This window comes from Nuphar pumila, chromosome 7, assembly GCF_984573655.1.
Source record: "Nuphar pumila chromosome 7, dmNupPumi1.hap1.1, whole genome shotgun sequence".
NCBI lineage: Eukaryota > Viridiplantae > Streptophyta > Magnoliopsida > Nymphaeales > Nymphaeaceae > Nuphar > Nuphar pumila.
Genome location: NC_143255.1, coordinates 60,197,585 through 60,213,278, shown reverse-complemented (window position 1 = coordinate 60,213,278; position 15,694 = coordinate 60,197,585). Strand labels below are relative to the sequence as shown.

General features: G+C 38.4%; 1 protein-coding gene across 2 annotated transcripts in view; it reads right to left on the bottom strand.

Annotated features, from left to right (window-relative positions):
• LOC149832353 (helicase-like transcription factor CHR28) overlaps positions 1-15,694 on the bottom strand; it is a 77,767-nt gene that overhangs the window by 45,881 nt on the left and 16,192 nt on the right. For both annotated transcript variants that reach the window (XM_090014470.1, XM_090014469.1), the window contains exons 9-10: positions 8,499-8,629; positions 2,666-2,887 (exon numbers count right to left, since the gene is read on the bottom strand). In XM_090014470.1, the coding sequence (XP_089870596.1) occupies positions 2,666-2,887; positions 8,499-8,629 (353 nt within the window). The remainder of the gene's footprint in view (positions 1-2,665; positions 2,888-8,498; positions 8,630-15,694) is intronic.

Below are 15,694 nucleotides of genomic sequence, written 5' to 3'. Positions count from 1 at the left end.
TACCATGTAAAATTGTCTTCAATGAGACAATACGCATACAAGCACTAAACCCTCACAAGAGAGTGCACAAAGGCACTCAAAGAACACTTGCACTAATATGCACAAAGGCATAAAACAATACGAACATGCACAAAGGCATGAAATGCCACAATATATTAGAAAAATAAGAAAAGCTTGAGCTCACAAGCTTTAACAAAATACAACGGGAAGTCCCCTATTTATACACCACAAGAGGAGCCACCTAGGGGGCTCCCAAAGGAGTCGTTGGGAGCCCCCAACTGTCACATTTGTGACCGTTGGAGGCTCCCCAATGACTCTTTGGGGAGCCTTCCTAGGTGGCACAAACCACGAAAAAGAAAGAAAGAAAAGAATAAAAAGAAATACAATCATATTCCAAATGGAATATGCGTAAAATAAAAAATTACAGAAATACCCTTTTCAGGTAATAAAGAGAAATATATATATAGACACACACACACGTACAAATGACGAAATTAAGGATTACATTTTAATATTACCATACTATTTTTAATATTAATATATATATAGACACACACACGTACAAATTAAGGTTTTCACAACACTGATTCCAGCCAATATTCATACTGAGATTACTGCTAGGCCAGAAGAAATGGATAGGCTAAGTGTGAAACAATTGATAGAAGTTGTTCCTAATTCTGAAAATGAAATGTCTGATGAAGATGATGACCCATCATCACTGCGACCAACTTCAAAAAAAGAACAAAGTTCTCGACCTATGAAAAAGAGACATAATTCAAAATGAAATGTTTAAAGATTTATTTAGAAAAAATTTGACAGTATATGCTAATCTTAGGGTGTTAATATTTAGAGCTTAGAAATTTAGAATATTTAGGATTAGATGAAATGATTTATGCATCATGCCTTTCAAATCAACTTGAATGCTAAGATTGTGCTTTAGTCATTTACTATGTCACATGGGTGCGGATGCAGCCATGCGGCACCTTAAAAAAACCTGGGTGCGGGAGGGTATATATATGTTAGGTTTTTAACAGATAACACCGGTAACACTAATGAAATAAAAAACAATTATCATAATATCATCAAATCAATTAATCATCATGCATGCAATAAATCAAATTAACAATCAACAATTCTATTCTTCATCATAAAAACCAACACCACAATCTACAATTCTTCATCAGAATGATTTTCTTTGTTGGTTCATATCGCTGACCCCAATTGTTGTGGGATGAAGGCGTAGTTGTTGTTGTTGTTGTAGTGGTAAAAGAAGCATGAGGTAATGCAAATTTTTTTTTCTTAATTATGATGTCTGGGACATCATTGCATTAAACAGCAGAGAATATAATTGTTATTTATATCATAAATGAATTACAAGGTAAGAGAATAACAAGTCTAAGGCCTAAGTTGGATGGTCACTTCCATCATCTTGCATTCCTCTTGGTCAAAGATGCATCTTCTTCCTCTTACCAAACCCGTATCATATTGATTGGATAGAGAAGTTGTTGACCTTGCAGAAAGAGGGGGAACTTTAAAAAAAAAAAATAATGGAAGAAATAACCAAAGCAGAATAAGGAAATGAACAGAATGCAGTAAATCATGTGAAGCATGGCAGCGTGTGTGGCAGAAAATTGCATGAAAGATGGAGCAAAGTGAAATGGCTACATTATATTTGCTTCTTCTAGAAGAAAATTTTTCACCTCTACTGCAAATACCACATGGTATTTCGAGTAATATTTCAGAAAACAAGAAAATACAAATCTATTGAGATTCATTCAAAAACAACCAAACAAAGATTTACAATCTCAGCACAGATGTATTCACTAAGAATTTCTGAAACTTGAGAAAACAAGGAATTCTTTTAATTCCCCATGCCTTCTTTTCTTTCAAGTTCCAAGATCTTCCCAAAAAAACTAAACTTAGAAATCTCCCAAGAAATTAAGAGAATGGAGTCTGAATTAATTGGGCCCAAGATATCTGACGAATATTCATGGTCTTTACACCCTTGAATTGGAGACGGAGAGGAGAGATTGAGAGAGAGAGAGAGAATGCATACCTAGGTTGGAGACGGAGAGGAGGCGTCGCCGGTGGGTTGGAGACGGTGATACCTCGTCGCCATGTCGGGGTGTTGGAGAAGATGGGTCGGGGTCGGGAGGAGAGGAGGTCGGGGTCGGGAGGAGAGGGCAAATTTTTTTTGCCCTAATCCTCCCAGCCCATTTCATCGGGCTTCTTTTTTTTAAGTCCAAAAATTGGCCATTTACGACCATGGGTGCGTTGACCGCACCCGGTGCTGCACCCGCACGTGCACCCGCGTCGCGTTGACGCAGGTGCGGCACTTGGCTGGTTGAATCCCTGTAACATAGGTCATTTATGGTTGCATTTGTTGACCCTATCATGTGGCATATATACTGCATTATTTAGCTTCATTTGTAATCACTATTAATTGTTTTTTTCAATTTTTATTTTTTTCTAAGTTCATGCTATTCAAATTTAGAATTTTTATGACATGTTATGATGCAGTACTATTTTTTAGCAACTATGATACACTCTGCGACGCACATTCTATAACATTGCAATTAACTATCATATGCAAAAATAAAACTCCAAATAACATTTAATATATAAACCAAATCCCTATAGGAATATTGCGAGTATGAGATCATACACTACAGATGCCACATATTGCAGAAGAAGATTCCAAGTGATTTAGCAGACTCGTCTGAATCTCTTTAGGAAGTTTTTGTGCAGCCTCCGCAGACAATTTATTATTAGAATCAAAATGGTAGCCCTTTACAAGAAGAGGGTGATCACAAGCTTGACGAAGACGCAAGAGCAACAAAAGTATGTTTGCATAATTTTGGTTTACTGTCCCTGCAGCTGCATACTCCTGGAATCAAACAAAGTTCAAAATAAAAGAGTCAATATAAACAAACTATGATGTTAATGTCGTAACATTTCATACAAAATATAACATTAACACAAACAATTGATAGCAGAGGCACATTATACAATCAGACTATGGGAAAGGAGAAAAAGAAATATATCTTGATATCCTCCCACAGGTCATGCATCACTCCCTACTAATGCAAGGAACCAAGACACTCGTGAACTCAAAAAGTACAGCTGTTCTTACAAGGTCAGTCAGAGGTAGGGATGCACACAACCCGGGTTCGAGCCGAGCTTGTAAAGCCCACGATTTTACCAGAAAAAGGGCTTTTGGGGTCGGACCCGACCTAGATCTGAACCGAGTGCAGGCCCTCCCCCGTGCTTGCTTAAAGCACGCAGGGGGCAAGGGTTTCTCATTCGAGAAACCCTGTGCCCCCACTCTCTCTCTCACGTCGTTCGCCCGCAGACCCCCCCCCCCCCCCGATCTTCCCCCCTCAGCTCGCCGGCAAGGCCCTCGCCGGAGCCCCCTTTCGTCGGCGATCTCCAGCCGACCCCCGGAACCTTTGCCACGGCCACCCCGATCGACACCCCCCGTCTGCGCTCCCTCTCCTTCATCCTTTTCTTTTGTTTGTCAAGACCAACACAGGCAACCCTGCCAGCTGACACCTTGCCTCTCCCCCCGTGCACTCGCCAGCGACCCTCGTCGGAGAACCCTGCGCCTCCCCTCTCACCCTCGTCCAGCCATCCAACTTCGGCTGGCGACCACCGACGAGTCACCAACCGGCCTCGGTACCCCTCCTCGCTCTCGGTTCTCTCCCTCTACACACCCTCGCTCGCTCGTCTTCTCTCTTGTTCCCTCAACCTATCGGTTCGCCGGAGAGGACCCGACGTCGGTGCTCTCCCTCTCGCTGGCCCCTTTTCAGGTAACCTCTCACCCCCTCTCTCTTTCTCTTGTGTCTTCTTTCTTCTTCTTCTTCTTCTTCTTCTTCTTCTTCTTCTTCTTCTTCTTCTTCTTTTTCTTTTTTTTCTTTTCTATCGACCGGCAAGGGCTAAAGCCCCTACCTGTCATTCTTTTTTTTTCGATAAACCATGGTTGGCCGGCAGGAGCTAAAGCCCCTGCCAATTTTTTTGACAGGTCGGCAGGGGCAAAGCCCCTGCCGCCTAAGTGTTTCTAGCAGGCAGGGGCAAGGCCCCTGCCCCACCTGTTCCCTCATGCTTGCTGGGGAGGGGCCGAGCCCCTCCCCGTACCTACTGTACGCAGGGGAGGGGCTGAGCCCCCTCCCTGTGTCCCCTGTTTACAGGGAAGGGGCCAAACCCATCCTTGTGTTCCGTTGCTGCAGGTGAGGAGTTGAGCCCCTCCCTGCTCCCTTTGCACGCAGAGGAGGGATCGGGCCCCCTCTCTTTTCTCTCTACATTCTCGGGAAGGCAGGGGCTTTCCCCCTGCCTCTGCGTTTCCTGGCAGGCAGGGGCAGAGTACCTGCCACTTTTCTGCAACAGATCGGCAGGGGTGTGTCCCCTGCCCCTGCTCCTTTCGGAAGGACAGGCAACGGGTAGAGAGACACAACCCCTGCCCCTTCCCTTCCTTTTTGAATCGACATGCAGGGGTGCCCTTGCCCCTTCTTCTTCTTTCATTTGTATTTCTTCTTTTTATGTGCTAATGTGTTGTACATTTGCATCTTGCGCAACGAAGCCTCCTCGTGCCCCGCAACTCGAGATCGTTATCATTTACGCTCGAAGACGAACTCAGTACCGCGACTCCCCAAGGTAGGGGAAAGTTGCACAAAAGGATAATGGACGAACTTATATTAAGCAATTAAAACCTAAAATGGGAAAAGAAAGGACACGATTTCGCGATCCTTGTTCTTTTACTTTCTTGTTTTTATTGCTTTCTGTCGACGCCGCGCTTAATATGCCTAAGCTTTTCTTTTTGCATTTACTTTCTTGTCTTTTATTGTTTTTTGTTATCGTCGCGCTTTATGTGTTCATGCTTTTCCTTTTTGCATCTAAATTCTTGTCATTACTTTTGTGTCTTTACTTGCTTTACTGCTTTCTGTTGTCGTCACGCTTGTTGTGTACAGGCTTGCTTTCGCATTTTGCTTTTGCATGTGTTGTTCTGTTCTTACTTTGTCGTCGGGCTTTATGCACAAGCTTTGCTCCTGCATTTTTCTTGCTTACGCTTTTTGTTTAATCGAGGTACGACTTCATACCTCACGAGTCACCTTATGCACTTGCTTAGCCAATGTTTGATTTTGTACCTCGTGTGTTGCTTACACATTTGTTTGCTTGTGTATTTGGGTGGTCGAGATATGATTTCATACCTCGTGCATTGCTTGCACGTCTTACTCTCGATGTGCAGCTTCGTACATCGAGTCTTGCTTCTTATTTCGCCGTTGCACTGTATTGTGCACGAACTTGCTCTTTGTTGGCTTGCACTCACTAAGTGCAGCTTCGAGTGTATATTGTTTCACTCATTTGTCTTAAAAGTCATGACTCACACGTATGCATTGTGATTCTCTAAAAAAAGATGATCTTCAAGCGCAAACCCATTTTTTTTCAAATGCCTAGTTTTGCAAAACCGATTTTGAAAGTCTTGCGAGATAACAGCTAGATCTCCCAAATCAATATATTTGGGAGAAGTGTCTTACAACTCCGGTTCGTGTATTCGATACGACTCGGATGATCCCGATTAGGGACACGAATTTGTGTTTTGGGGTGATCCCTTAGAAAAAACCTTATCTTGTTTATCGAGACCAGTATTGCGAGGCATGCATAACATACGGATACTGCGATAGACGAATGAGAGTTCTATAGTGATCTCGTCTCGTGCAAGTTGCACAAGTGTTGTACCAACTGTTCGAAAGATAAATCATGATCAAAATAAGATATTTGTTGCATCACATCTTTTGCGAGACTTTGTTGTTGGGTTTTCTTGTTAAACTAGATACTTGCTGCATCACTTCTTCTGTGAGATTATACTATTGAGTTTCTTTTACCCCCTCTTTTCGTAGTCGTATTTTTAGGCACAAAGGACATGATTGGACTATGATGAGTAGGATGAGAGGTCTGTGGTCACCTCGATACATGCGTTGGCACATTATTATAATCATGTAATGTTGTTGTTCGCCTAACAGGCAAAAGTCTCGTGTCGGTCTAAAGGACCAGAGCATATCAAATTTAAACTTGAATGATTACTCCATGTATTTTTACAAAATAATATTGTGAGGATTTCTTTGGAGAAATCTAAATCACTCTCATCGTGGTTGTACTTTTGAACAGATATGTTGTGTACTGCGATGAGTAGAATGAGAGGTTTATGTTTACCTCGAACGTGCAATGGCAGGTGTTTCGAAACCACATTATGGTAATGTTTTTATCCTCACAAGTTGACCCCTCTCATCATGGTTGTACTTTAAGACATGTACGTCGTGTATTACGATGAGTAGGATGAGAGGTCTGTGGTAACCTTAAAACGTGCAATGGCACACTATTCAAATCACATAATGATGACGTTCACCTTCACAGGCAAGATACTCGAGTGGGTTGAAAGACCAGAGTATATAGAATGGGTCTTCAGTTAAATAACACCTGACGCACCCATTCGACCCACTCTATTCATCAAGGGAGAAGATGGATTGGTACAAAACTCTGATGGACAGGTTGTTAACAACCACTCTTTGGGAAAATGACTCAGTGTCTCCTGTCATCGAAATTAAGGGACGAGACTACCATAAATTATCATACGTGGTAGATCCCATAGACTTCTGCAGAAGTAGGATGCATCAGTTGTCTACAAATGCCTTTGGGGAATTCTCTTTTGGTCACTGGTCGTCCCCTTTGAAGCGAACTCAGTTAGCTACCCAGGGTATCTAAAATGCATGGTATAAATAAACCCCTGGATTAGTCTCAATTGTTTCTACGTGTCGCGCCTTGTGCATACCTGCAAGGCCAACTAATATCGAAACAATAAATATCTTGTTCACAACACTTATTGGCTTGAGTGTCTTATGATTAATAGAATTGTTTGTTGTGCAATTGCTTACCGCTCGTAATGTACGAACTGTTCACATCTTATGGTTAATGCAATTGCTTACAGTTTATAATCTACGGATTGCCTATACCTTGTGATTGATAGAATTGCTTGCAACTCGTAATCTACGAATTGTTCACAACTTATGACTAATGTAACTGTTTGTCATACAAGTTGCTTACATCTTGTGATTAATGTAATTGTTGTCGTGAAATTGCTTATATCATATGATGGATGAATTGCTTACCTTGTGTTGCTTGATAGCTTAATTGCTCATGCTAGAGATAGCTTACTTGCTCATCTAATCATGCTAGTTATAGCGTATTGCTTGTTAAGGTTGTTTATTTCAGTTTCATATTGTCTCACTTTGTGCATCTATCAGTTTTTTCGTGAAACTAACTCATTTTATTGACACACGTAATAATTGGATCTGTACAAAACAAGTGATGGCATGATGGCGTGATGAGATCAAGATGTGACGCTTTCCCTGACGTTTCGCTCATAAGGATATTTCAGTAAATTTGCATAAAGGTTTCTTGAAAATCTCTCATTTTTACAAGTCTTAAACTATTAAAAATTATATTTTCATAATCTATTTGGTTTCTTAAATGTATGAAGTTCCAAATCTGGTTGTGAAAGAAAGTTTACGCTGTAATGCGCCCAAGGTCCATTGACTTGCTATTTCCAATACCATTTTCTGTTGAATTACTATTTAAAAACTCTGATAAACGAATGATTACAAAGCTTTCAAACTTTTCATAAAAAGTTACAAGTCTTGAATTTTTGGGCATTACAGAGCTTCAGCTGGCTCGGCTCGGCTCGAGCTATGCCCGGGATCGACTCGAACTGAATACATTTATAAAAAAAATGTAAGTTTTTTTAAAATTTGTGTCAAAAGCATTTTTTAAAAGAAACTGAGGTGGTGGGATTTGAACATAGGCCACTTTCAAAAGATTTCAAAGACTTACCCACTAAGGTAACACCACCTTTTGCGTTCATGTAAAAAAAATAATATACACATATAAAATCTAATTTCTTTATATAACTATGTGAACTGAGCTTAATCGGGTTTATCAAGCCTAACCGAGCTGGACTACCTCTTCAAGCTCGGCTCATTTATGTGTACCGAGCCTAAACCTTTGTTCAAGACCGGCTCATTTATTTTTCGAACGAGCTCGAGCCGAGCTTAAACAGGTCGAGCCTGAGCCGAGCCTGAGCTAGCTCGACTCATTATGCATCCCTAGTCAGGGGTGGGAAAAAGTTCAATACCTCTTGATAGTTTTATTAAAAACAAAAGCATGATGAAGGACAAAATTTCTGTAAACCACTAGGTTTATTGGTGAACGACCATAGTGTAACAAGCATGACCGATACCAACACTAGGTCATAAGCCTCAACAATACTCAGCCAGAAACCCATCTTATAGGGGATAGTATAATGGTTTGTGTTTATCATGCACCAAGCACATTTAAAATCAAATGCAAATAGACACAAGCAAAAAGGATGAATATACATTCACAAAAATAAAGAACAATTACAACATTCATGCACACCTATATTTTGAAATTGATGCAAGAGAAAGTACCTTAAATTTTGAACGTGAGTCAGCTTCTAGGCTGGAGTAGAAAGTGCGCTCCTCAAAGGAAAAGTCTACCTTCTTCAAACATACTGATTTGGGGGGCAAATTAATGATAGGTTTCCCATCAATTAGTGCGCCTGCCTCAAATGAATGGACGTGAGGTTAGAAACACAGGCATAATCTATGACAATGACGATGACTACTAAAACCCATGTACGAACACAGACATAAAAGGACCATAACCATGGCTCAAAATCAACAAAACAATTCAATGCACCAACAAAATACCCCATACCTTAGAATGCATCAAACAATAACCTAGACATAGATCATCTATTTGGACCAAAGAACAACATTGTCCATGTCAATTTACCAACATCAACAGAAAACACAATGAACCAAGGCACATCAGCAACCTAGTTAAAGGGGGCTACATTAAACATATTTAAAATTTACCTATTCAATCTCAAAATAGACAGAAGGAAAATCAAGAGTACAGTAGTTTTCATAAAATTGGTATTCCAACTAAATGACTACCTAGGAGCAGATTCCTTTTCCATCAATCTCCTCAGGCATCACAATGTGCAATAGTGCAATCGCAATTGCCTAAATCCAAGGCTTGTGAGCAAGGCAAGAAAATCCCATCATGTCAAGCAAATCTTGAGATAAAAATGCCAGTGTTGATGCAGGTAAAGCTCTATCAACCACTTGAGAGATGTACACACCCACACACATACCACTTAGAGATGTCAATATGCTGGCAACATACACGCACAAATGCACTTGCACACACACACACACACATGCACACACACACATGCAGGTGCAGTAGTGGGTTATGTCATTCTAACAACCTCTAGGTGCAGTCCATGCACACAAGGCGAGACTACAAGCTACCCACATACCTACAAAACCATGGCTGTGCCACAGCTTTTTGATTAGGTGTGACCATAACCAAACCTTGAGGAAGAGATATGTAGGGGTCAGGTAGCGGGATCACACAACATTTTTTTTTTTGAAAGATCATTCTCCTCATAAGCACTTTCCAAATCCTCTAGGTGGCTTATACTGTTCAAACTATAATTGGGCGTACTCTAATTCATATGCTGTAAAGACAAAATCTGAAATGTATTCATTTTCTAGAACATGTAGTATTGATTTAGTTACCTTCATTAATTAGATCATCTTTTGAAGGCATTATTATGTTATTTACTCATATTTAGGCCACATGATCATTACAAGTAATGATAAGATAGGAAGTCATAGGTGGAAAGGCAATTTAAGGACTAAATGGATAGTTCTCAGGGACTGAGATAGGTTATCGTCTATATCATCCATACTAAAAGAAACTTGTCTTTAAATTTATCATGATTATATATATAAAAGCTTCCTTTTTCATGGACAACGTTGATTCAGAATTGTCTGTCATCCCAAGGCATAACATACATACACCACACACACTTGTAGGATATGAATTTGCTACAAATCGTTTGTACATGCAATCTATATTATATAGAAAGCACCATCAGTAACTGATTCGGACAAAAAACCACAAAATAGGGAGCCCCTCCTCTCCCTTTCTATCTCTCTCTCTCAGCCACTTCCACCACTACCTATTCTGTGTGCTTTTTATTTTTCCAAAATTCAACACATAATAATAAAAAAATAAAGTGAAAGAATGTTTAACAAACTACCCCCCCCCCCCGCCCTCTCTCGCTCAAGATTTAAAAAGAGCAATTATCAACCCCTTAACCCTTACCCTCTCCTCTCTCAGCCACGTCCACCACTAGCTCCCCGCAACTCTCTCTCTCTCTCTCTCTCTCTCTCTCTCTCTCTCTCTCTCTCTCTCTCTCTCTCTCTCTCTCATTGACATAATGGAGGTTCAAAGAGTTTGCAAGTAGGGCAAAGCTATCTAAGCACCATGGTTTCTTGGACCAAGTTTGACAAAATAATCAGCATAGGTTTTCCATATGGTAAGCATTTGTAACATTTGTTATATACCAAAGAAGTGCATGCTTATGATGCAGTCCATTTTTCAAGAATACAGACTATCTTTTGGGCAAATTTTCAAAGAACTGGCTTCTCAGTCTCATGAAGCACATAAGCATACACAGTTTATTTTTAATTTTATTATTGTCAAACTACATTGTTTAGCATGCATAAACTTTTTCATCTCTTTATGGTTAAAAAATATTGCATTTTTTATATTAAAGTGGCTTACATTTACGTAGTTAGTGTTTTTCTCACTCTTTTTTTGACATTACACTTTACAGTCAAATTATTTCTTCCTTTTTCACTGTTTGTGTCTGTTTCTCCTTTAATTAACAGGGTTATCACTCCTCATCTGAAATAAATTTTTTTCTATTCTTCAAAATAATTATTCAAAAGAAAACCAGTTCTTATTTTATCTTCGAAGCCATTTGGTAATCTGGCCATTCTTGTATGTAAAATAATTGAGATGGTTGGAAAAGCCAAACTTTTAATGGTGTCCTTGGTTTCATGCATCATCTCAAAGATGTTAGGAGGCAGGCAATTTGCTCAAAATAGTCAGAAAATGGTACTTATGAAACAAAGGATGCAGATGAGTAGCACGGGCTAGGCCCTGTCATATCCAAATTTGAATCCAAAGTTCAAGCAAAATCCAACAAGTTTGAGTGTTAATCTAGACCAGATCTGCTGTATTAGACTTGAACCAGGGTCCTAATATTATATGGTAATACTAGATTCAATTAAAAAATATCGGTAAGAATAGTTTTACATCTATGTCACAGGGACTCTCCAACTAGGTGCCGCACCCGCGTCACACCCGCACCCGATGCGGTCAACCTGACCCTGGGTGCAGTCAACGCACCCAGGGTCATTTATGTCCAACTTTTGGAGTTTATATATATAATTTTTTATATTTTTGACACACCCCCGCACCCAAGTTTTTTGAAAGTGCCGCACCCCCGCACCCGCACCCATGTGACATAGTTTTACATGTAAAAGTTGCAAAAAGATCAAATTATCCACCAAAAAATGTGGATCTGATCCATGGCCATGTAAAAAAAATGCAAATCTAACTACAATCTAATATATTTTTTAATATTATCTTAAGACATATTTTTCAAAAATAATGTACTGGATTTGGATCAAAGGTATGCCAAAAACCAAACAGTTTGCACCATATTTGAACTCAAGTACTTTTAACCATGGTCATCTCTCCTTACTAATATAGGGAGCAATTGAGTTTTTTAAACATGAAATTAATTATAAATATTGTAGTTCCGGAGAGGTTCTCTGTTGAGCAGTCTAGCCGATGATTGGTATTTACATTTTGTGAAGTGTCCTGCTCCACACAAACGCTACCTAGAGTTAGGAGTTAGGCTCTCTCCCTTGTAGTTTGGTGCAGAGCACCAGCACATTACTAGTCTAGTAGAAATCAGATGTTGTAAGTATCATACAGTACCGTACAATATGTATCGTTACTATGGGGGTGTTCCGATACGATACACACTCAAATCTCGATATGGGTGTGTATCTTACGATACACTACAATATGGGGTGTATCTTCCGATACACTACGATATGGGGCGTATCTTAAGATACACTATAAATGCAGTTTAAACTTTAAATGCACTTATTTAATTTTTTTTCAAAAATATATAAGGCTCCTTGGGGCCAGTTCATATTCATCCCTAAAGAGCTTAAGAGTGATTTAAAGAGATTTTTTTTCCAAAAAAAAAAAGATGATGTTGATGATACTCAATGATTGAAAGCTATCTAATTCATTTTTGTTTGAAATTTAAAAAAAATAGTTATGTAAATTTTTTAAGCATTAAAAATCACTATTTTTTTGTTTGTGTCAAAAAAGTAGGTATTTGTTTAAAATTTGAAAACGAAAGCTTCTAAACATAAATTTGGTGCGCTTTAGGAATATGTAAATTGCCCCAAAAATTAGGGTTTGATAAAAGTTGGACTTGTATAGATTCAATAAGGCTCCACACTACAGGGAATTGAGAGTCTGAATCCAGGAATGGAGGACACATGGTTGACCAAGACTAGGGTCGGCAAATAAGTCAAGCAGCTTGTGGTTCAGTTCGTAAAAACTCGTTCGAACTTGTAAAACAGCTTTGACAAGCCAAATATGATTTCAAACTCATTATACAGTAATGCATATATTTTAGATATATGTTGCATCATGTAATATAATTATGAATCTTGTCACTTATTAGCTTAGATCCATTATTTAATATGATTATTATTTCATAGTTTGCATTTTTCTTGTAAGATTGCCATTTATACTAGCATATTATCTTGATTATTTAATGTTTGATGTCTTATGCGGGCCATTCATACCATTCATAGCACATAATTGTTTTGATATGTAATATTAGAGTTTTATCTTATGCAATTCATCAGTGTTTGATAATGTCTTGTGCAGCTCATAGAGACATAAATGCTTCATATGTGATTTTATGGCTGTATTTTGTGAAATTCATCATTTTTTCATGTATTATGATTTTTTTAGAATTTTTTCAAGTTTTTCCTTATTTTTCTTGATTTTTTTGAAATTTTTGGAAACTTTTTATTAAAACTTTACGATTTTTTACGATACGGGGCATCACCGATACGGGTTACGATACGATACTTACAACCTTGGAAAACACCACTTTTTCACTTTTTTTGCAGATTTAACCTTTATAGATCTGATCTATATAGTTTCTTTAGTTGAAAATAGGTTTTGGATTATGTTTTTGCAATATGTAAGTTGGTTTTCCAAGGGATTCCAAAATCAATGGCCCATAACGTACCAAAATTTCATGACAAAAAAAAACTTAATTTTAGATAGAGAAAAGATTATCCAAAGCATGATGCCCAGCAAAGAAACCATGTTGACCACATCTATGAGGTCAAATTGAGTGGATACAACTCGCCAGCATGATTTTCAACTAGATTGTACATACAGTATATAGTAGCAAGTATATATCCATATGTGCATGAATTATGCATGCATGTGTTAAAATATGTAACATAATATATAATATAATAATAATATAATATATTATTATTATATTATATATATTTTTTTCCTTTTATTTTTATGTAATAAACATTATCTAGTTCACATAGAACTAGATAATGTAATTTGGTCAAGTTCCAGTTGGAACTTGACCAAATAGTCTAGCCGTTGGAACTAGTCCAACGACTAGAAAGGGAGAGCTCCTTATGAGCTCTCCCTCTTGCTCTTGTATAAATAGGGGTGCAGCCCTTCTTGTTTACGTACTTGTAATGCTTTTCAAGCATCTTTTTATATAAATAAAATTATTTATGTATGTGTGTGTTGTTCCTATTTTACCCTTTTTTAAGGGTTTTGCTTAAAGTGTCTTTTAGACACTTCTTTTGAGTGTTCCAAGGGCGTTCGTTGAAGACCACCATTTCATTACATGGTATCAGAGGTACGGGAATATTAGATCTTGGAGAAAATCTGCCTCGGTTTCCGTGTCCTTTGCAAAAGTGTTTCGCCACTTAAAGAGAAGTGCTTTATCACTTCATTGGAAGAGCGCTTACATCTTGTATTTCTTTCTTTTTCATTCTTTTATTGTGCTTCTCTTCTACCCCTATTCTTTCTCTTCCCTTGTAATCGATGGATGACAATGATAAAGTCACCACCATTCCCATGAAATTAAGTGATACAAACTATGTAACATGGGCTTCAATCATGAAGCACCATATATGGGGAAAAGGTCTATGAGGGATTGTGGATGGTTCTGATTCGGAACCTAAACTACCTCTTACCAAAAAAGAGGGAGATAAAGAGGTTCTTCTATTGGAAGAAGAGAAAATCAAGGCCCTAGCCTCTTATGAGAAAAAATGGAAAGAGTGGAGAATGGCTCATGCAAAAATAATGTCATGGCTTATCAATAGCGTTGACATTAAGAAGTGCTCAAGCCTTGACAAGTTTGATCATGCCGATAAGGCATGGGAATACCTTAAAAATATGTATTCCCTTAAAGATATTGCACATGTGTGCAACCTTCAAGAAATAGTTCAAATAATGACCCAAGAAGATAAAATGATTCGTGAATACTACAATGGGTTGTCGGAACTTTGGAAGGAACTTTCTCTCTTAGAACCAAGGTGGCATTGTGCCGAAGACATCAAGCTTCGCCAAAAACAACTCGATGCTGAACACTTTTACCAGTTTATAACTGGATTAAGGCCGAAATTTGAAACTACCAAATCGGCCTTCCTTCACCGGAAAAAAAATTCCCTCCATTGTTGAAACTATTGAAGAATTAACAATGGAGGAAAATCGTCTCTGGAAAGGTTCCTCTAAAGTTGATGATGATTTCATCCTAGCTGTATCTAGGCCTAGGAATCATACTCGCACCTACAAGCCACCTCATTTTGGGAGAAAAAATGGTGAATTTGATAAAAGAAAAGTGATTTGTCATCACTGTCATGAACCGGGGCACTATAGGCCTCAATGTCCAAAATTAAAGAAAAGAGATGAAAAGAAGGTTGCATCAGTTGAAGAATCAAAAGATCAAGATGCACCTGTTTCTATGGCTCAACTTATGGAGATTCTTCAGCCTCTTCTTCAAAAGGCCTCTTCTTCCGTTGAAGTCTCAACCGGAGCGGCAGTTGCATCTGTTCCCGGTTCAGGTAACTTTCATTGGCTTTTAAATTCTGGTGCCTTATTTCATATGACTCCACATTATAAATGCTTATCTGAATGTCTTAAAAATAACTCAAGTATTTCAAAAGTCTTTACAGCAGATGGAACATCTCTTGAAATAAAGAGAATTGGGTGTTTTGAAAAAACCAAAACTTTTTGTGTTCCAGAAGTTAGATATATCCCAAAACTTAATTTGAATCTCCTATTTGTTTCTCAAATTTCTGATTATGAATGTAATATATCATTCTCTTCTGATGGTTGCTGGATACAGGATTGTCAGTCAAGGAAGCTGATTAGGGAAGGCTATAGAGAAGGAGGACTATATTACATGGACCTTTTGGAACTACCCAAGAATGTTTTTTGCTTAAATGTTCAGAAATTGGAAACAGACTTATGGCACAAAAGACTTGGCCATCCTCATATGTCTAAAATCCAATATTTTTCAAGTTTGGAAAAGTTTTGTAAATATGAAAATTTTGCTTGTAAAGACTGCATTCTTGAAAAAATGAAAAGATTACCTTTCTCTAGTAGAACTTTTGTC